This window comes from Eleutherodactylus coqui, chromosome 4 (genome assembly GCF_035609145.1).
Source record: "Eleutherodactylus coqui strain aEleCoq1 chromosome 4, aEleCoq1.hap1, whole genome shotgun sequence".
Taxonomy (NCBI): Eukaryota; Metazoa; Chordata; class Amphibia; order Anura; family Eleutherodactylidae; genus Eleutherodactylus; species Eleutherodactylus coqui.
Window position 1 is genome coordinate 259118835 of NC_089840.1, and position 21406 is coordinate 259140240.

Genomic DNA, 21406 nt, shown 5'->3' on the forward strand with positions numbered 1-21406 from the left:
AATCTGCGCTCATGGGAGGTTGTGGCTCAGGCTTCTGAGGATGCAGCATAATATCTATTAAATGTCTATTTTGCAGGGAAATTTCCATTAAACCTGATATAGCACAATCTGGCAGAATTCCTAGAAGGGTGCAGCACAGCTGGAGGCTTGACAGCAAAAAACGGAGATGCAAGTCCATGACATTCAGGGTGGCTGGCCCAAATATTATATACATATAGTCACATCTGGTGCTACTTTAGCAGTTATGTCTTGTCCCCCATTGGTTTAGTATATAAGCACAGTGTAATACATACATATATGGAATAGAAGCAAATCCAGGGGTAGACATTACTATAGGGCTTCAGGGCCAGCCAGACCACTCAAAGCCAGTTTAATTGTCTGTGTGTGTGTGTGGCCCAGCAATAAAATTCTGTAGACCTTAAAACCAACCTAAAAAAAAAAAAGTTTGCGAGTTTCTAGAAGCATTAGCTTCTTGGCTTATGAGGTTTGACCACTCGTTAGGGTGGAATTATTTATTGCAAAGGTTTGCAATCTTGTGGAATACTCTGCACAAAATCTGCACTCCTAACATGCAAATTTTGATGTAGATCAAAAATGTAAAAAAAAAAAAAATTTAAAGAAAAGAAAATTCTGCCAAAATCCGCTTTAAAAACGTGCAAATTTTGGTGTGGAATTCCAGTACAGCATATTCCGCTATGAGATTATTAAATAATGCCACGCGTGTGAAAGTCCTTATGTACCTTTCACACGCGGCAAATATTTCTACATGGCACACCCAAAGACGCTGAAAATTCAGCACCAAATCCATATGTATATATGGATTACGGAAGATTAAGCTGCGTGCAGAAATAGCCCACACGCATGTGAAAGGGCCCTTATGAAGCGTATGGGGGCTGCAGTTCTTAAAGCCCAATCTATATTGCGCCTTTCAGGCTGGTCTTATTTTGTTGCTTATTACGCCCTTTATAGGCTATGGGGGTTTAAAAACCACACAGTAAATACACTTGGTACATAAGTATTGACTGCGTATTGCACATGTGAAAAATAGGCATGCAATACGCAGCTCCCATTAGCCTTCTGTAACAACTTATTGCACACGTCATGCACTAGCATAGGGGTCACATCATATGTTCTTGCAATTGCACACATAATTCTATTGCACACATCTAATTTCAGAGCTCTATTACCTCCCCCACCAGCAGATAAGCACTGAATACATTTCAATAAAGCCAGCGCACCTTTCATACACTCAGCCCAATATCACTGACACAAAGGCTTTCATTCAAAGTTCATGCCTCATTCACTCCCTGTACCTCCAGAGGGGAGAGGGGAGGGGGTCATTGCAGCCATCACTCCAGTCCTAAATCACATTTATTCCTTGCTCATGCAATCCCAAGGGGGGGGCGCAGAATAATCCTATATGCACAACATTAATTCAGCTCCCCTGTCTCTTCAAGCTTGATGCTATTGCAGTGCTTGTGCCAAGTATAAAAGCAGCATCCCCTCCAGACAATGAGCAGCAATCACACAGTCAGCAAAGTGGAGAGATGGGAAGAAGAGGCTTGTACCTTGCTCCATCCTGGGGGCCAGTGCCCTGAGTCTCATCCAACTCCAGAGCTTGCAGCACAATCCCTGCTCTCACACTCAGTGGTCCTCTGCTGCAGTGAGATGGACACAGGCGCAGCAGGGGGCTCCTTCCTCTCTTGCCCACCTCCCCTTCACTTTTAGTTAGGCGTGGTCTGGAAGTGCAGACCAATAATACAAGACTGGGCACTGGGACTCCAGAGCAGTCACCCCCCAGCAGCAACAGCAGAGGGGAGGCAGGAGGTGCAGCCTGTGTGTGGGAGAGAGGAAATCCAGTGACAATGGGTGGGGATGAGTGCTCTGATGACTCCTCTGATGAGCTCACATCCTGGAATACACTCGCTACAGAGTTACTTTTTGGATGACTACAATTCTCCCGAAATCCCTACATTCCTATCTCTCCAAATTCCAAGAAGCAAAACTTATTTTTCTCCCTTTTATGCTAACCAGTTTATGGCATCACCTATATACACACACATTATTTGGGGTGGGGTGTTGCTAAATTATATTACCTACCATTCTGTTACCCTTGTTGTAATAGTTGTGGGGATACCAAATGTGTGTACACAGTGTTTTATTACTTTTAAAGAGTTTATTTATTTCACTTTTGTAACTTTTTAAGGATGCGGACCATCCCCCCCACCCCCACCCCACCCCACCCCACCCACCACTTGGTTTTTTCCTCTCCACTCATAACTCTTTATTTTCCTGTCGACGTAGCTGTCTGACTGCTTGTTTTTTGTAGAAGGAGTTGTATCTTTCAGTGGTGCCGTTTAATGTACCATATAATGTGCTGGGGGGGGGGGGGGGGGAAGACATCCGTGCTGCTTGCGATTTTCTTGCGATACATATATATTTTTTAAGGTTTTTCTATTTTCTTCCACCATCTTCTGACTGCCACAAATCTAGTGGTGCGAGGGCTCATTTTGTTTACGGCACAACTTGTGGTTTCAATTGGTACCATTTTAGAGTGATTACAACTTTTTGGATCACTTTTTATTACATTCTTATTCTGGAAGACAGGGTGGCCAAAAAAGTACAATTCTAGCATTGTATATGGTTCTTTCCACAATCTTCACCATTCGGGACAAATATGTATTATCTTAATAGAGTGGATTTTTATGGACTCTGCGCTAAATAGGTTTTATTTTTTATTCTAATTATGGGAGAAGAGGGGGGGGGGGGTTTGAACTTTTTACATTTCAAACAAGTGCCGAAGATGCAGAGAAGACATGCGGCAGAGCTGGACAGCACCTCTTAGGTGATTTTTTTTTTCCTTCCATGCAGCTAGGGCTTATTTTAGGAGAAACCATAGAATTTCCTTCTGCAAAAGTTGCATCGCACGAAAACTGCATTTTCATGCGATGCAACACAAAACGAAAGGTCTATAGGGAAACATGGGCTACAAATCACAGCAATATTCAGCAACCCACGATGTCACATGCTACAAAACATCACTAGTGTGAAGGAACCCATTGGATAGCATGGGCTTCACATACATGTGATCTGTAGCACTGTCATATTGTGCGAAAATTGTGCAATTTTGACGCACATGTGAAAGCAGTCTAATGCAATACCACAGTATTGCATTATTATATATTCTGACAGCCAATCTATCACGACATATCACAGATACATTTTGATAGGCATTCATTCATGGCAGCCCTCTGGAATCCCTGGGCTGCCACGACAACTGAACGGCATCTAACAAACGCATCACAAGGGGGCTGTTGGGGAACCCTCTCCATATATATGATGCTCCCACAACAAATATGTCTTTAGGAGTGAAGGGGTTAATGTTAAGACTTTTTTTTGTTCCAGTAAGGCTGGTTTCACACGGGTGATAAAAAAAAAACAACCCACAATGAAAAGCTTCAGGGCTTATTCACACCAGCATATATATGGCGCGTTTTTACGCCCGACTGTATATACACGACCATCTGAGGCAATGGTTTCCAATGTATTCGTTCACATGGGCTATTATTCGGTGCATAAAAACGACGACCCGCTGAAAATAAAACATACGCGACCAAAATACGCGCGGATGCATATGTGGTGGTCAAAAAGATAGTTTTGTAAGTATGAACAGGCGAGATACGCTAACTAGCCCTGGCCGTGATCGCCAGAAAACGTCCTTTCCGGCGATTATACGCAGTGGAAGAGCGAACGTAAATATGCTTACGCTCATGTGAATAAGCCCTCAATCTTTTTCAGTTCTCCATTCACATTCCTTATTTTACGTTGTAGTCTAGGGGAGATGGAAAATAAGAGGAAAGCAAGCAGTTTTCACCAGTTTTTGTTTAAGCACAGAAAGCAGAAGACAGCGAAGACCGGATCAACACGGATCCATTTAAAATGCTGAGAATGGAGGGGAAACAAACAGGAAGCACACTTTCCATTTTTTTCTGAAGGATCCGTATGATGGTTCCACTAAAAAAAAAACAGAAATATTGATTTTTGTTCTTCTACGTTTCACTTCAGGTTTGTACATTTTCCATTTTTCTTAAACCAGAATCCACTGATTGCAATACATTTATTACTTCTTGTGTATGAAACCCTGACAGGCATCGGTGCGGCTCCTTCACATCAACGACGCTGATTTCTACTGAAAAACAAAAAAGTTAAAAAAAAAAAATGTAGTGCAATACGCGGCACTATGTTGTCCTGTAAAATGCCAAATGGAAACCAAATGGAACCCTTTATAGTCAATCGGGTCCATTCAGAGACTTGCGGTTCCGTTAGAAGACGGATCCATTCGGTCAGGGATTGCCGATTTCTTGCTAGTGCCAAGGGCTTTGTGGAGCTCGTACTTACCCTTTGGGCGCCTTCACATAACTACATTGTTCACAATACGCAGCGGAAGTTGTCGCTCAGACAGCTGTAATTTGCTGTGTCCCCCACAAGAGGCACGCAGTAAGTATGCAATAACGTTGTTTACTTGCTGCGTGCCGCCAATTGCTATGCACTTTCCTAGGATGCATGCATAATATGCACCGAGATAGAACATGGTGCGATTTATGTGAGCGGCAAAAATGGTAGCCTATGGGAGATTGGTACAGCGTACTACACGCGTAATATGCCATGACCAGATGCGTGTGACCCCCGCCTAGAACTACAGTGCATTACATATAAGCTGTATCCATCCTCATGTGATACATGCACTTAGATCCCATACTACAGTTCCATAAAATGTGCCTGTATGTATAAGCCCAGGCAGCAGGTCTAAGGTATACAGACTCAGAACGGTCCATATATTATCCCCTTGGGTGTCAAAGTAGTATGCAATGTATTGCAGGCAAGCTGCACAACTTTTTACCAAAGCCAGTGTTTCATAGGCCAGTCTTATTCCAAAGTACCCTAGAACACAATGCCACAACCTTATTAAGGAACACACAACTAAAGGCCGGCTTCACACTGACGTATTTGTGCGCACAACTAGCATACGCAATACACAGAATATACAACCTATTGAGATCAATGGGTTCTTTCATCGTTCTGTATTTTGATCATGCAAAAAAAAAGTTCTATCTTTCTGCGTAATTGGTGCACCAAAGGTTCACAAGAAGCTACTGGCGCGTGCAGAATATGCAAGGAGATGCGTGAAACACTGCATAATGCCACTGGAAAAAAAAACAAAAACAAACACACATATGGAACTAATTGGACAAATTAGCCATTTCAATCGGTTTGCGTCCCACGCAAAAACAAACATGCCCCGTGGGCAGAAAAAGTACAGTACAATATGCCAACACATATGGAAGAAAAAAAAAAGGCCTTGCTCATAGCGCAAACACATTACGCTAAGGTGTACAGAATTGCATCAGAAGTCCCAATCTGAACCTCTGTCGCCAATTCCAGCAACAACAAAAAAAATAAAAAAAATAAAAAAACCAACACACACACACCTCTCTTTTTCATGCTGGAAGACCAGACAAATACTGGACAGACCCCTTTATATAGTCAATGGGGTCCATTTCATGCCATTTGGTTCCATTATAAGAAAAGTCCATTCAACCAGGGGTTGCAGTTTTACTGCTCCCCACACATAGTAGGAACACAGAAAACCCACGCACTAGTCATTTATAAGTTTAGTACATGTTTAGCAAGAAAATACATTGTCAGCTATGATCAGGTATAGATTCGCGCCATAGTTGTCAGTGGAGGCCGCTTCCACTAAAAGCCACCAAAGTAAAACCGTAAGACTCAGATTTTTGCACAAACATGGCTTTTGCTTGTTTCTTAAGCCAAAAAACTGGTTTACACAAATTACTTATTCTCCCATATCATTCAAATGATGGGGCCAAAAACACAACATCCCCCCCATCATATAGTGCAACCGCTGTATATAAGGGTTGTTTTGCTTCTTTTCAGTAAGACTTCATAGAAGAACACATTTGTGTGACCAGTTCCCCTCTTTTCTCACCCCGCTGGTCGTTACCCACAAGCCAGTTCTGAGTCATGACTGCTACAGCTGGGAACCTTCTGCAACCTCCTTAAACCAGACAAGACTGATTCTCGTTGGTTGGGGGCTGATTTTGGAAGGGGAAATCTGTTCTAAATTTCCCTTCTCATTCACTGCTTTGTCACAAGTTACTCAAGACTGGACTTGCGTAGGTTGAGTGCAGGAGGTAGATATTCTATTTTCTTACTTTTTTATGTAAAAAAAAATGTAATAAATTGCACACCACTTTTTTGTTAAAAAAATTAATTTGATAAAATCCATATATTTGACATCATTGCATACATAAAGACATGTTTAGTGCATTAAAAACACTTTTCATCCTTCACGGAACACACTTTAAAAATACGTAAAAAAACAAAAAACTGATTTAGGACTTATTCAGACGACCATATATCAGCTGGGTTTCCACGCTGAGCCAATATACGGTGTCCTCATTTGCGCCCCCTCTCCACCCCTTGCCACTATTTGCAATGGGAAGGGCATGATGGGCGGAGCTAAGACCCAAATCTTAGCTCCGCCCCCTTTCCCACACTCCTATTGCAAATAGTGGTGAGGGGCGGGGAAGAGGCTAGAGCTCAGTTCCTGCTCCTGGCTCTTCCATCCTCCTCCCCTCCCTGTATATCGGCTTGGCGTGAAAACGCAGCCGACATACGGTATCTGAATAAGCCCTTAAAATGCTTCTTTAGTTAATTTTGCCTTCTAAAAAAATGCAATAAAAGTTGTCAAAAAAAGTCAGACGTGCCCTAAAATGCTACTAATAAAAACTACAGCTCATCATGGAAAAAAGAAGCCCTCACACAGCTATGTTGATGGAAAAATAAAAAACTTATTGGTCTCTGAATGCATATTATTTTCCAAAAACTGTTTTTTATTGCAAAAAAGTAGAAAAACCTTAAAAAATATATAACTTTAGTATTCTCGTAATAGTACCAACCTATAGGAAAAATAGTTGTAATGTCATATATACCGTATAGTGAACACCGTACGGAAAAAAATTGGCAGAACTGAGGTGTTTTAACTCCCTGCCTTACAAAACAATTAATAAAAGTTAGGGCTTATTCAGCAGACCGTATATCGGCCAGGTATTCACACCCAGCTGATATATGGCGCCTCTCTCTGCAGGGGGAGGAGGCTGGAAGAGCCGGGAGCAGTGCACTCAGCTCCCGCCTCCTCTCCGCCCCTTGGCACTATTTGCAATGAGAGATGCGGCGAGGAGGCTGAGCTAAGTTCCGGAAGTCATCCCCGCCCCCGTTGCAAATAGTGCTGAGGGGCGGAGAGCGGAGCTCAGTGCACTGCCCCCAGCTCTTCCAACCTCCTCCACCTGCAGAGAGGGACGCCGTATATCGGCCCGCATGAATATGCGGCCGATATACAGTCGTCTGAATAAGCCCTTATATGTACCCAAAAATGGTACCAATAAAAACTACAACTCCCCATGCAAGGAACAAGTCGTCGTACGGCTGTCTCCACAGAAAAGTAAAACGCTTATGGTTTTTCAACAGTAGAGATGAAAATGTTCTAAAAGTCCTTAGGCCTGCTTCACACTAGCATATTTTGCGCTGCTGATCACTGCATATTTGCGGAATGAACTATGGTTTTTTGGCGTGCATCAGCGTAGTTTACTGCATATTTATATGGTTAATTCATCTAGTTGTGTACCAGATGTGTTCTTTTTCCAGTGGAATTACGCAGTGTTGCGTCTGGGCAGCGTTCACACACGCAACCCTGTTCTGAGACAGAGCAAGGAATGCAAGAAAAAAAAGAGTCACACTGCACATATCCGTGTTATACGCAGACACGCGCAGTGCACTCGCAGCCACGCGGTCTCTGACGGCTCTCTGCCAGCCAAGCCGGTGGTATAAAATAGGTAAAATGCTGTGGAAAGACCCGCAGCATTTTACCGACTCGTTCGTGGGCATGAGCCCTTTACATCTGCTATTCTCATTCGAGACTCGCACCAGAATAGAACATGCAGTGATTTTCCCATTTTAACACCCGTTCAGACAGCTGAGTGCGGCAATTATACGCCGCACCCAGACTACTGTCAGTCGGTGGGACACAGTTTAGTTCTGCTAAACTGCCTCCCCCTCTCCACCCCCTCGCCGGCTGTTGGCAAAGGGAGGGGGCAGGACGGGGTGGGAGCTAGTGTGCTAAACCCCCGCCCCCTGTCCGCCCCTTGTCAGCTTCCAGCAATGGGAGGGGGCGGAAGAGGGTGGGAGCTTAGCACACTAGCTCCTGCCCCGTCCCACCCCCTTACATTGCAAACAGCCAGCAAGGGGTGGAAAGAAGGAGGGAAGGGGGTGGGAGTTTAGTAGACACACTGCTAAACTACCTCCCATCTCCCTTCTCCGGCAGCTACCATAGGCTCCCATAGGAGTCTATGGGACCGGCTGTATTCCAGTCAGAGAAGATAGTTCCAGAACTATCTTTCCTGGCCGGCTGCCAGACGGAATGTGCACCGTATGCGCTGTCTTTGCCGAACGGACATTTTACGCACTGTACTGAGGCATTGGAAACCAATGTTTTAGATGGGTGGCGTATATCGGCCAGCCGGGAAAACGTGGCTGTTATGCGTCGGTGTGAATGAAGCCTTACACATCCAATGAAAATACAGAGAGATCTGCACTAGATCAGGGTGGTCATTTCAGGAGGTGATCTTCAGGAAGAATTTCAATGTATGTGATATACAGTATATGAATCCTATATGAAGACAGCTATAGTCCCACTAAAACATGTCAGTCCCATACATGCCAGTAGGACGAAGCTAAGGGCGGAACATGTGCAGGGATTTCCAGATCCTCGATCATGTGGTAATACTTTTTACTATTTGCATGACATTGAGATTGGTTGCGCCTATTGTAGGTTTATATGGGCCTGGTTTTCTTTGGGAACGTCTTATGTGTGTGACCTGAGGGGATGGATTTCCCTTATATTGATGCTGCATTTCCTTTATGTTCTGTTTTTTGAATGCTTTTATTATATTTGTAGTTCTCAATAAACTTTTTTTAGTGATACATTTCTGCAGTCTTGGACATTTATTTTTGGGTCTAATATACAGTATATGTAGACAGACAGACGGACAAATGGATAGGCAGACAGAAGGATGGAAAGATGAATAGAAGGACGGATACATAGAAGGACATTTAGATAGATAGATGGATGGGCGAATAGACAGATCAATAGATGGGTAGATAGATAGATAGACAGACAGACATGCAGGCAGGCGGATGGACAGAAGAACAGATACATAGACAGACATAGATAGACAGACGAATAGATAAATAGACGGACGGACCGACAGATAGGCAGACAGAAGGATGGATGGATACATAGACAGAAGGACGTTTAGATAGATGGATAGGCGAACAGACAGATCAATAGATGGTAGATAGATAGACATATAGATAAATAGATATACTGATAGATAGACAGATAAATTAACAGACAGATGGTCAGAAAAACTCATACATAGACCGACAGATAGACAGATCAATAGACAAGTAGATAGACAGACAGACAGGTCAATAGATAGACAGATCCATAGATGGGTAGACGGATAAATATATAGATAGACAGATAGACAGACAGACATATAGATAGAAAGATGTAGTGGCCCAGTACATGCTTTCCTGGCCCCTTCCATAATGTCATACATGTATGTCTTATGTAGATGCTCTGTGCAAAACTGTCCTGTCATTCTGTTATGTGTATTGCACAGCTGCAGCAAACGAGAGGTTAAAGGGGTTGTCCCGCGCCGAAACGGGATTGTTTTTTTTTTCAACCCCCCTCCCCCCCCCCCCCCCCCCGTTCGGCGCGAGACAACCCCGATGCAGGGGTTAAAAAAGAACACCGGAGAGTGCTTACCTGAATCCCCGCGCTCCGGTGACTTCTTACTTACCTGCTGAAGATGGCCGCCGGGATCTTCACCCTCGGTGGACCGCAGGGCTTCTGTGCGGTCCATTGCCGATTCCAGCCTCCTGATTGGCTGGAATCGGCACGTGACGGGGCGGAGCTACAAGGAGGCGGCATCCAGCACGAGCGGCCCCATTGAGGAAAGAAGAAGACCCGGACTGCGCAAGCGCGTCTAATTTGGCCATTAGACGCCGAAAATTAGACGGCCTCCATGGAAACGAGGACGCTAGCAACGGAGCAGGTAAGTGAAAAACTTCTTATAACTTCTGTATGGCTCATAATTAATGCACAATGTACATTACAAAGTGCATTAATATGGCCATACAGAAGTGTATAGACCCACTTGCTGCCGCGGGACAACCCCTTTAATGTCTGCAAAGTGTGAGCTGACTTTCTGTAAATGTAGCAATTCATGTCCTGTCATGTGGTATGAGTGAGGCTATAAATGTGAGTGACTGAGAGAGGGAGAGGGGTTGAGTTCAGTTCAGTTCAGAGTTCCATCGGAGAGAGAAAAGCAAAGAGACACATAAGGGCACCTTCAGCCCCCATGTGTTGAAGATGGAAGAGGAGGAGAGGTTTCCCGGAGTGCTTGTTTCTGTGATGAGCCCCCAAGAGAGAGAGAGAGAGTGAGCAACTAGTAAGTAAGACTGTCTCAAGGCCTGGTGCAGAGAGGTATTCTTTTCTCAATTGTTCACACCCAGGTGTCCTAAAGTCTGGGACCGCTGGGTGGAGGTACGCGCCTACAATTGTCACACACACAGGTGTCCTGAAGTCTGGGATTGCTGTGTGGAGGTACTCCTTTTCAAATCTGTCTGTATATATCCATAATTCTCCCTGGACTTGGAATACTGTCTAGTTTTGCCTTGTATTGTTGGAGTTGTTACCCAGTAAAGTTGTTCTAGGCCCTGACCATTCCCAGGTACCTGAGGTACTCTATTCCTGTCTGCAGCCGTGACAACTTCATCACCTGTTCTTTAATCTATGGGGCATCCCTATCCTAGGGGTGTCCGGAAGAGGCCCGGCGCTGCCCTGGCCTTGGCTGCGTGCGTTCCTCCGGGAAGGAGCGCGCCGTGACAAGCCAGCACCTTGCCGTCTAAGCTCCTCAGCGTATGCCATGTGTCCAGGGTCACCCTACGGGACACTACACAGATAAATAGAAGCACCACTCTCTTATGAAAGCTGTCTAAAGGAAAATCTGCCTTTTTTGCCCATAGCAACCAATCACAGCGCAGCTTTCATTTTACCTCAGCAGTATAAGACATTAAAGCTGCGCTGTGATTGGTTGCTATGGGTTACACAGACAGATTTTCTCTTAGCTTTTCCGAGACTGTGGGGCCGGGATCAGAGGCGGCTACTTCTTCACGGCCCCCCTGTATAAGATATATTAGATGATAAGGAATTAAAACCAGCATCCATGTTTCTGAAGATAATTCTGTTCTCATCTCTGCTTTCGCTTTTGCCATAAGCTGGACGCCCCGATGCCCCACACTGCCCTCCGTCTTGCTGCCCGCAGGGTTATGTCCGCAGGCTCATCTCATTACATCTGTAAACTCTGTTCGTGCCTGGGCCTGAGGCTGGTTTTGTCGCTGTATATTTGACATTGCACGCGGCGACCCGTGAGCGGAGGGCGGACGCCTCCTCCAGCTGAATTCATAAATAAGCAGGAACATGGAAAACCGCTGCTTCATTCCCAGACATGGAGGCACAGGAACGCTCCAGCAAACTGAGATAACACTGGTTGTTTTATGTCCCCCAACTCCGGTAATAGTATGTAGCTGGCACTTTGTGGACATGGTCAGACAATTATTTAGATTATCAAGCGCTTTCAAGTAATTTATTTATTCCCCCCCCCCCCCCAGCAAGCTAGGTACCCAAAGGGCTTTAAAAACATGTTCATATTTGTGTCTCACGGCCGCAAAATAGGGCGAAGCGAAACCATTCATTACAATAGTTGCGTTTTTACCTTCGGCCATTGTTTTCAATGGGGCCGGAGAAAGCATGGTACAGCATACTAGTGTGATGCGATGCGAGGTTTCCCATTGAAAGCAATGGGAAACACTTGCCGATCCTCGTATACCTGTATTTTCTTCTTCTTTTTTGCACTGTGGATGGTACACACATGCGCAACACAGATTTTTTTTTAAACTCCTACTTTTCCCGTAGAATCCGCACCCGTCCACAATGTCAAATGCGGACCGGCCATCGGTCTGGTTGGCTTCCATTGACTTCAATGGAAGCCATCTGTGCATAATCCGCAGGAAAATGGAGCATGCTGTGATTTTTCATCCGCAATTGGTTTCCGCTCGTGTGCATGAAAAATCATTTTTGCATTGCATGCTATGGGCGGTATTTGCTGCAGAATGTGTAAGCGGTCGCCCACTCCAGATTCTGCAATTCAAATCTGCCTGTGTGCATTCACCAGCCAGGAATCACAGAGGATATGTATATATATTTCACCCCCTTAAGTCAAGCGTAATGGCTAATATTACATAATCTCCAACCAGAATTCCTGACTAATAAGGGGGTACAATGAACCCCAGTGTACTCCCTCCATACAGAGCCGTTACTAACACTCTACTGTGGTTTATGCTCTGCATAGAAAAAAAGATAAGAATCTTGCTGCCAACTGTTGAGCCCTAAGCAAGATACATTTGCTGAGAATCGGTTATTGGAACAAGGTTGCAACCACGCAGGCTCCCTCACATGGGCGTACGTGGGCTGCGTCTTACACACATAATACATAGTCTTAAAAGCCTATTGAATTACATTGGGCGACTCAGAACTGTGTTTTTTACATGCATATGATTAGTCAGGAAGGATTTTTTTCCCCTTGGGGAACATTGGCTTCTACCTCATTGTTTTTTTTTGCCTTCCTCTGGATCAACATTGGGGGGTAATAGTGCTGCGTCCAAGGAGCGGGTCCACACCCTAGGAGATAGCGGCGTAGATAAGGCCTTGTCATGGGGCACTACCATCTCCTCCCCTGGGGGTAGCACGGGACCCGACCAAGTTGCTGCTGGGGGAGTTTCACGGGGAAAATCCAATCCGCGGTTTACCTTAAAGTCGTCACTCGTGACGCCATCGTTCCATCCTCTGCGGTGAATCCAGAAGTTGGAATAAATAGTCCACACACACAGGAATACCTGTCTGAGCAAAACCGTTAACTCTGGGCCACTACAATAGGCTGAACTGGATGGACATATGTCTTTTTTAGGCCTTACTATGTTACTAGAATATGTGCGTGAAAAAACAAAGCAGCGTGTCCTATTTTGGCGAATAATGCGCACCAATTAAGGCTATGGGGATTTAACATACGCTGCAAATACACGGTAGGACTGAAAATCATTGCCGCATAACGGGACGAATCGAACCATTTTGTTTCACTATCGGGATTCTCGTGTGTTAATACTGCGTGCAAGAAAAGATAGGACTTGCCCTTACATGCATATTTGCCTGTGTACTGCATATTACGCACGTGAAAAATATGTGCGTAATACGCGGGTCATATGAATGAGCCCTCATGCTAACAAGCTGTACAAATCCCATCTACATTTTTTGGTAAAATGCTGGATACTAGGACAGAAACCCGAAGGGCCCTGGGTGCTGCCGGTGTCTGTCATGTGATGGATAGGGCTGTCTGTGATTTTCAGTTTTCTGTTCCTATGGAGAAACAGAAAACTGTAGACATTGAATGGGAATGCATGCTAGGTACTGACAAGGTACAATAGTACCTGCATGCTACTAATGGAGTGATTGAGACAGAGACAGTATTCCACTACACAGCTTACTGACCAAACATGTAAAACTGGTAAGGAAGCAGCATCCAGGCTTCAATGCAAACCTTTTTTTAGTTTTTTAATACATCTGTACAGGCAACTTTTCAACTAAATCTTGAGCCAAAATGTAGACCTGATGGAATAAACAATATAGATTATATCTGCCTCAGATACCCCCATAAGTGCTAATCTCAAATGACTTTGTAAATCCTTGCCCCGACTGTACTTATAAAGTGACTTGGATACAGGAGGGGAAGGGGGGAATCTGGACTGTTCAATACACTTAAAGACATGGCTGGTCTTGGCCACATGACACCTGGGAGGTCACAGCCTGTAGAAGTGGGCACCAGGTAGATGTAGGCTGGGGGTAATCGCCCTCCTTAGGTCCAACCAACCTGATGATGTATTTCCTCTGTGTAGCCGTGTCTTGTAAAGCTACATGATTCATTCTCCTACTGGCTCTGTATCCTTCACTCTGATGTTTCAAGATGCCGTTGTCAGCCCATTGGTGCATCTGTAACACAATTGTGGTGACTGAGACACAAGGTACACGCTGAGGAGCTGGCGGGGTAGAGATGGCACTTGTCACGGTAGCTCTACTAAACTTCTCCCCAGAGGGATGCGCGCAACCTCCAGCCAAGGCACCGCTTAGCCACTTCCAGGCAATTCTGGGACAGCGGTTGCCTGTATAGGGATGCGTAGTGCACCGTAGAAGTTGTCACTCGTGACGCCACCGTTCCTTCACACGGTTGTATCTCCAGCAATAGAAATAATAATGGCCACACAAGATGAAAGTTGAATACCCCAATCACTGAGAATGGACAGTGACTGGAACTTTTCTCCTGCAAACATGTATGACAATTATGGAGGGGCCACTACACAATCGCTTAATCCTTCTACTGTATTTATGTTATGAGCTTAGTTTTGATGCTGTGGTTTATGTTATGAGCTTGGTCCTGGTATTGTATCTATGTGCTAATGTTGGCATGTGCTGTATTTATATTATGAGTTTGGTTCTGGGGCTGTGTTTATGCACTGAGCTTTGCTCTGGTGCTGTATATATCTTCTAAGATTGGTTCTGATGCTGTATGCATGTACTTAGCTTGGTTCTGGTGCTGTATTTGTGTTACTAAGCTTTATGAACTTTGTTCTCATACAGTATTCTTAACTGAGCTGTTCTGGTATGGGTATGCTGCTATCTTGCCACTTTCTGCATAAGTAGAATACATGTAGATATATAGCCTTTTTTTCTCATTATGAGGGCAAAAATGAATTCTGCACAGGGTGCCATCTCACCTGAGGCGAGCATTGCTTAGAGGGTCTTCTCTCGCCACAGTCCATAAAATGACAGCAAAAATGTCAACCGTTCAACAGGATGCAATGCTGATGCCCTTCTCAGCCACTCCTCAATCCTGTGTATGAAGAAGGAACTTGCAAACATTTTAGACCTCAGCAGCAGCCTGCAAACAATACAGCTGCTGCTATGCTGTTTCCATGGTCACCATATTACCATTAATGAATAGGTAATGATAGGGAATTTTTGTTACAAGAGGTGAGGTGATTGTTATATTATTTGGACAATGAATTCAGAGAAAGAACATCAACAAATTGCTCTGGGAAGCGTATTACATCAATATATATTTAAATCACAGGCAAGCAAAGTGGAAGGAAGCTGGAAGAAAATCAAGTATGCATTGGCCACTTACATTAGTTCTCTGCTTGCCAGTGTGGTTGGCTGTGCCACGGACTCTACTGCCAATAACAGTACAATAAGCCGCGGGTTCCAAACAGATTCCGTTTATTCACTGTAGCTTCTGTTGTAAAAATATCCCGAGGCTTGATGGTTATACATGTTAGAAAGTAGCATGAAGAAAACATTGCGATAACGGCAAGACCGGGCTCACACAGGGCGGAGAAGACGAGTACTAATATCACATCCACAAAAACACCTACATACCGTGTTTCCCCGAAAATAAGACAGTGCCTTATATTAATTTTTGTTCAAAAAGGGTTAACTTTTTTACATGTATAGCTGCCTGGACACTATTTAAATTGACTTTTTTAATTAACTGTTAGCAGGGCTTAATTTTGGAGTAGGGCTTATATTTCAAGCATCCTCAAAAAGCCTGAAAAATCATTTTGCATCCTCAAAAATTCTGGAAAATCATGCTATGTCTTATTTTCAGGGAAACAGGGTAGTACTACTCACACGGTTCTTACTATCTGTCTAGATGGTGCGATTATTTATGAGACAAGAAATTCACAAATGTGATTTCCTTCTGTGGGAAAGAAAATGTACCCCTACATAGGAATTGTCCAAGAGTTTAACCCTTTGCAATCCAATTTGGGATTCAGGATATCCTAGGGGGCTTTCTCTTTCTGCCATTTCACAATGGCGCCATCTGCTGGCTAGAGCCAGTACTGCGGTATGGGACATGCTGGAGAGGCCTCCGACAACAGAGCGGCCAGTAATATACAGTAAGAATACCCTGCCGGACGTCTTCCGACATCGGAGCTGCACAGGGTTCAATCAAAATGTCTTCAGACGTCAGACAATGGATTGGAAAGGGTTAAGAAATGAAACAAGTTGCAAGAAATATATGTTATATAAAAAGCAAATATTTTTCACGCCCTACATCCTCTGAAGCTCCGATGCTCTTTACAACTGTAGCGACAATAGAAGAAATCTCCGCTATATCCTGCACTTATTACAGTCTTTTCTGACAACGGAGCTGTGCTCCCGAAAATGCGTTAACTATTGGCTGTTTTTTAACCTTTAATGAAGAAGAACCGGGTAAAATCATCTATTTGAATACCATTTTAGGAGTTGCACCTCCTCGTCCACAAATTTTCACGGTCCTTCCTAGTTGAATTGTCATGCTCCGTTACAAACGGTTCAGCGTTAGTGGACTGGCAGCACCTTAATCTACTACCTGTAATGAAGGCTCTACCCCTCTTATTACTTTCTTTGGACCCAGTGTCACATAACTGCTGTGTAAGAGGGTACTGGAGTGTGAATGGTACCATTTATTTCATTTTAAGCCTTTGCAATCCAATCTTGGATTCAGGGTTTTCCTAGGGGGCTTTCTCTTTCTGCCATTATACAATGGCGCCATCTGCTGGCTAGAGCCAGTACTGCGGCAAGGGACATGCTGGAGAGGCCCTGACAACAGAGCGGCCAGTAATTTACAGTAAGAATACTCTTCCGGACGTCTTCCGACATCGGAGCTGTACAGCCTTCAATCAGAATGTCTTCAGTGGATTGGAAAGGGTTAATGTTTCAGATCAGGAACGCTATATTTTCTCCTTAGGGGGAGCACCTAGAAGGTGAGTTTGTGAGGAGATTTAACAGGCCATTCATGCTCCTCTGGGTAATATGCAAATAAGGGAGATGGAACAATACCTCTGCAGTGCCACCTATTGGAAGGCAGCATTCCTGCAAGTCAATGTTAGACTCTTTATACAAGCCTTGTAACAATGAGTGGGAATTGCCAACGATAAGTTATGTCAGTTAGAGCCTGACAGAGCATTTGGTCTTCTTTGACTTTGATGGGTGTGTCAGTTGTTGGTGTACACCTGGGAGCAATTATGGAGGGTTTTTAGTTCCCTCCTGGCCTGAGTTCTGTGTTGGTTAATTTTAGTACAGTCCCCTTCTGCTGTGGTAGAGGTGGACGCATCGGAGATTGGGGTTGGGGCTGATCTTTCTCAGGGCACGGACACACTGCGGAACCTTCGTTCCTGTACGTTTTTCTCATGAAAGTTCTCTGCTGCTGAGCAAAATTATAATAGGGGGCAGAGAACTGATGGCCATGAAGTTCGTTTTTGAGGAGTGGCGTCAACTCTTTGAAGGGACACAACATAAAGTGACGGTGTTCACCAACCATAAAGACTTGATCTACCTCGAGTCAGCAAAAAGGCTTAATCCCAGATAGGCGTGCTGGTCCTTGTTCTTTTCACGTTTCAACTTTGTGATCACGTCATTTCTCATGTGGTAAGATTACATGGATTACCGGTTAACATGATCTCCAACCGGGAAGTACAGTTTGTTTCCAAATTCTGGCGGTCTCCAACTCTCCTTCTCCTCCGCATATGATCCTCAGACAAACAGAAAGGTTTAATCAAAATTTAGAGCAATACTTGCGGTGCTATATTTCAAATAATCAGGAGGAGTGGTCCGAATATTTGCCTTTGGCTAAGTTCGCACTTCGCCATTTTTTTGAAGCCATGGATTTTACTCTTGTTTTCGTTTGTTCACTAAGCATGTTCAGAGGTATTGCAGGAAGTGGAGTTTTCCTCTAATATTCAGCCGATTTGGGTGGAGGTCGAGAGCAATCTCAAGATGACCATAAGTAATTACAAGCAGGTAGCCGATTGCAGACTTTCAGAGGGGGTTGATTTCTTGGTGGGAGACAGAGTCTGGCTGTCTACCAAGGGTATTAAACTTAAGCAACAGTCCTTCAAACTTATCAATTTATCAGACCGTTCAAAATCATTGAGAAGATCAATGTGGTCTCTCTTAGGTTGGAGTTTCCGGACTCCTTGAGGATAGCTAATGTGTTTCACAAATCTCTACTTAAACAATATATTGATCCTGGGGTAGGTCACCCCCTCCTATCCTGGTCAAAGTGGATGGAAATCTTCAATTTGAGATCAGTCGCATTATAACATAGTATGCAAGGCTGAAAAAAGACAATGTCCCTCCAGTTCAGCCTGTCCCCTTCCCCCGCTCCCTGTGTTGATCCAAAGGAAGGCAAAAAAAATCCCACTGAGGTAGAAGTCAATTTACCCCATTTTGGTGGGAAAAAATCCTTCCCAACTTATAATGGCAGTCAGAATAATCCCTGGGTCAACATTTATAGACTCCAGCCATGTGAGGAACACGCTACAGTATTTGGTTAATTGGCGGGAATATGGGTCAGAGGAAAGGACATGAATGTCATTGTGGACCGGCACAGAATCTCCAGGACACGTCTCACACGGCTCCCTCACTCTTCTTGCAGCTCTCTCTCCCCCTGCAATGCAATCTCTCTAGTCTGAGTATCATTGGGATCGCTCTCCAGTTTGCCATGCTCTCACCTGGTGCCCTGCTCCTACAGTTCCCACCCAAGCGCACCGAGCCTGTGCACCTCTCTACCATCCCAGGTCCTCTAGATATCCCACCTGATCTCTGCAGCCAATGAGAAGTAGTATGCAATACTCCATAGAGAAATACGCAAAATGCAGTAATGTAGAGGTCGCCCTCATACCTTCCAAGGAAGCATGATCTGAGCCCCTTACACCAGTGCTCTCAACAAAACAGGAACAGCATCTCAGTAACTACTTTTACAGACTCTGTCAGCTTCAGTATATATAGAGATGTACATACAGCGTCACGAGGAGCATGACACAATAATTTTTTGGAGTGTTTTGCATGGGCCGTGCCCATGTACAGGTACTGTATTACAGCCCATAGGTTGCACATCACCATAATACGACCGTGTGCATGAGCCCTTAAGGATAAGCGGCATCTTCCATGCGGCCGGTGCAGCTCCTGCTCTGCCTGCATCGCACTTACACGGAAAGGTCCATTTGTTCACTTATAATATATTTTGACAGGACATATTTCTCGGTTGCCATGGTAGCAGAATAGAGCGCATTAGGCAGGTGTTAACAGAATTGCAATCAATATGAATCAGTTCATGGCCCATCATCCTAAGGAATGTGCGGGTATAAATCACATTAGATTTGCCTAAAGATTTCGCTGTGCGCAATTTATGTCAAAATCAACTGGAATATATCGAACAGCCTCGGAGCTTCGTTTTTCTTGGTTATTTGTTACACGAGGGAAGAAGGTTTTGTGGGACAAAACTATAAATAAATCTATTTTGCGCACTTGGCTTGAACATCATGAAGCTAAATAGATAAGGACTCCGATATTTGGACTAAGGAGAATTTATTTCTGTGTCTGCATCCACTGAAGGACACTTGAAGTGTAACCATTAACATATTACGTACGGCTGCAGTCATTCTAGTGGGCAGGTTTATTACATATTTCTTATGTTTAAGTCATGTTACCGGAGAACATGGAACAAGCGATAAATCTCTATAGAGCTCTATGAATGCATATCCGTAACAAAGACCTTGCTATTGTCAAAAACAATCCCTACCCTAGGCGGAGTTGTCAGAATTGAAAGAAACTTTCTATAAGTGATTGTTAAGTTGGTATAAGTAAGTGATTACAATATCAGAGCAAAAAGAGAATTTATTGTAGAAAACGTAACCCTTAACCCCTTTAATGGCACGCCCGGAAAATCTCTAGGGCTTGCTGCACTGAAATGTGCTGAAGACTACCTAAACCTGCCACTGAAGGGGTTAAAGGCGGGATCTAGTACCCTGACCTCCTCGGACCCCTTTCGGCAACAAATATTTTACATCCACAAGATCCCCTTTCACGGAATGCTTTTCCTTAATCCCACCGTATTCTCCAAACCACTGCACCAGAAAACCCTACAAGGTTGGCAGTGACATCCCGGCCCCGGCTAGTCCAGCACTGATGACCGGGGTCTGTCAGATCGCTGGATTTTCCCATCTGATGTGGATTCACACTGAAACTGATCCACAGAAAGCTTGTCATATGATTTTATGCTGCATTTCCATATAAGAAAGCTCCAATTGTGAAAGTGACAGGGTCTCTAATAAAGTGACTATTCAGTGATCATGAACAATCATTCATATGATTCAATCGTTCGTGCTCATCTTCCTGTCCAGCCGCTACTCGGACGCCTCTGCCCTGTGCCGGTCACTGCACTGGCTGCCCGTTAACTACAGAATTCAATTTAAATTGACTACCTTCATCCATAAAGCCCTCCACAGCACAGCGCCACCCTATATTGCCTCCCTTATCTCAATCCATCACCCAGCCCAGGCTCTCCGCTCTGCTAACGAAACCAGACTGAGCGCCCCTTTAATCCGAACCTCTTATTCCCGCCTCCAAGACTTCTCCAGAGCAGCACCAGTCCTCTGGAACGCACTACCAAAGGCTATCCGGGCAATCCAGGACTTACAAAACTTCAGGCGTGCTCTAAAAACGCACCTCTTCAGGGAGGCATACCGCATTCCCTAAACCAAACCCCTCTGTACTCCGCCTGATAACATGCTCCCTGACCTACTAACTGCAATCCCTGCTAGCCACCATCAACTGCCCCTGCAGTCATACCTATCCTGCTGTCACATGGCTGAACGTCTGACCATTGTTTATGTGTATAGAATCCCTCACTCTCCACCTCGCCATACCGCGCACATCTCCAGCCCTTTACCTTCTGTATCACACCAATACTTGTAGTAGGACCCTCACCCCTATTGTTTCCATCAACTGATTACAATGTAACCGTGGTCCCGCAATTTTTGTACTTTTGTCTTTCTGTATTCCCCATGTCTTTGTAAGCGCTGCCGAATATGTTGGCGCTATACAAATAAAGATTATTATATGAATGGCTGTTACATAATTCTACATTCCTCCTTGCAGCAATGCCTAAGGGACATGTATGGCCAGACATAGCATCTTTAAGAAGGCAGGCTGGTTGGTTGGCTTAAAGGGGTTGTTCGTTGTAAACTACTGATGGTCTTCCCTTAGGCCGAATGCACATGGCCAGGTTGGATCCTGCAGCAGAGTCTGATCCTTTGCCCGCCGGTG

General features: G+C 44.5%; 1 protein-coding gene across 2 annotated transcripts in view; it reads right to left on the reverse strand.

The window, feature by feature from the left end:
• CTBP2 (C-terminal binding protein 2) overlaps positions 1–1825 on the reverse strand; it is a 98258-nt gene extending 96433 nt beyond the window's left edge. For both annotated transcript variants that reach the window (XM_066601179.1, XM_066601177.1), the window contains exon 1: positions 1569–1825. In XM_066601179.1, coding sequence (XP_066457276.1) covers positions 1569–1605 — 37 coding nt within the window. In that variant the 5' untranslated portion in view covers positions 1606–1825. The remainder of the gene's footprint in view (positions 1–1568) is intronic.
• Between the last annotated feature and the right edge of the window lie 19581 nt (positions 1826–21406).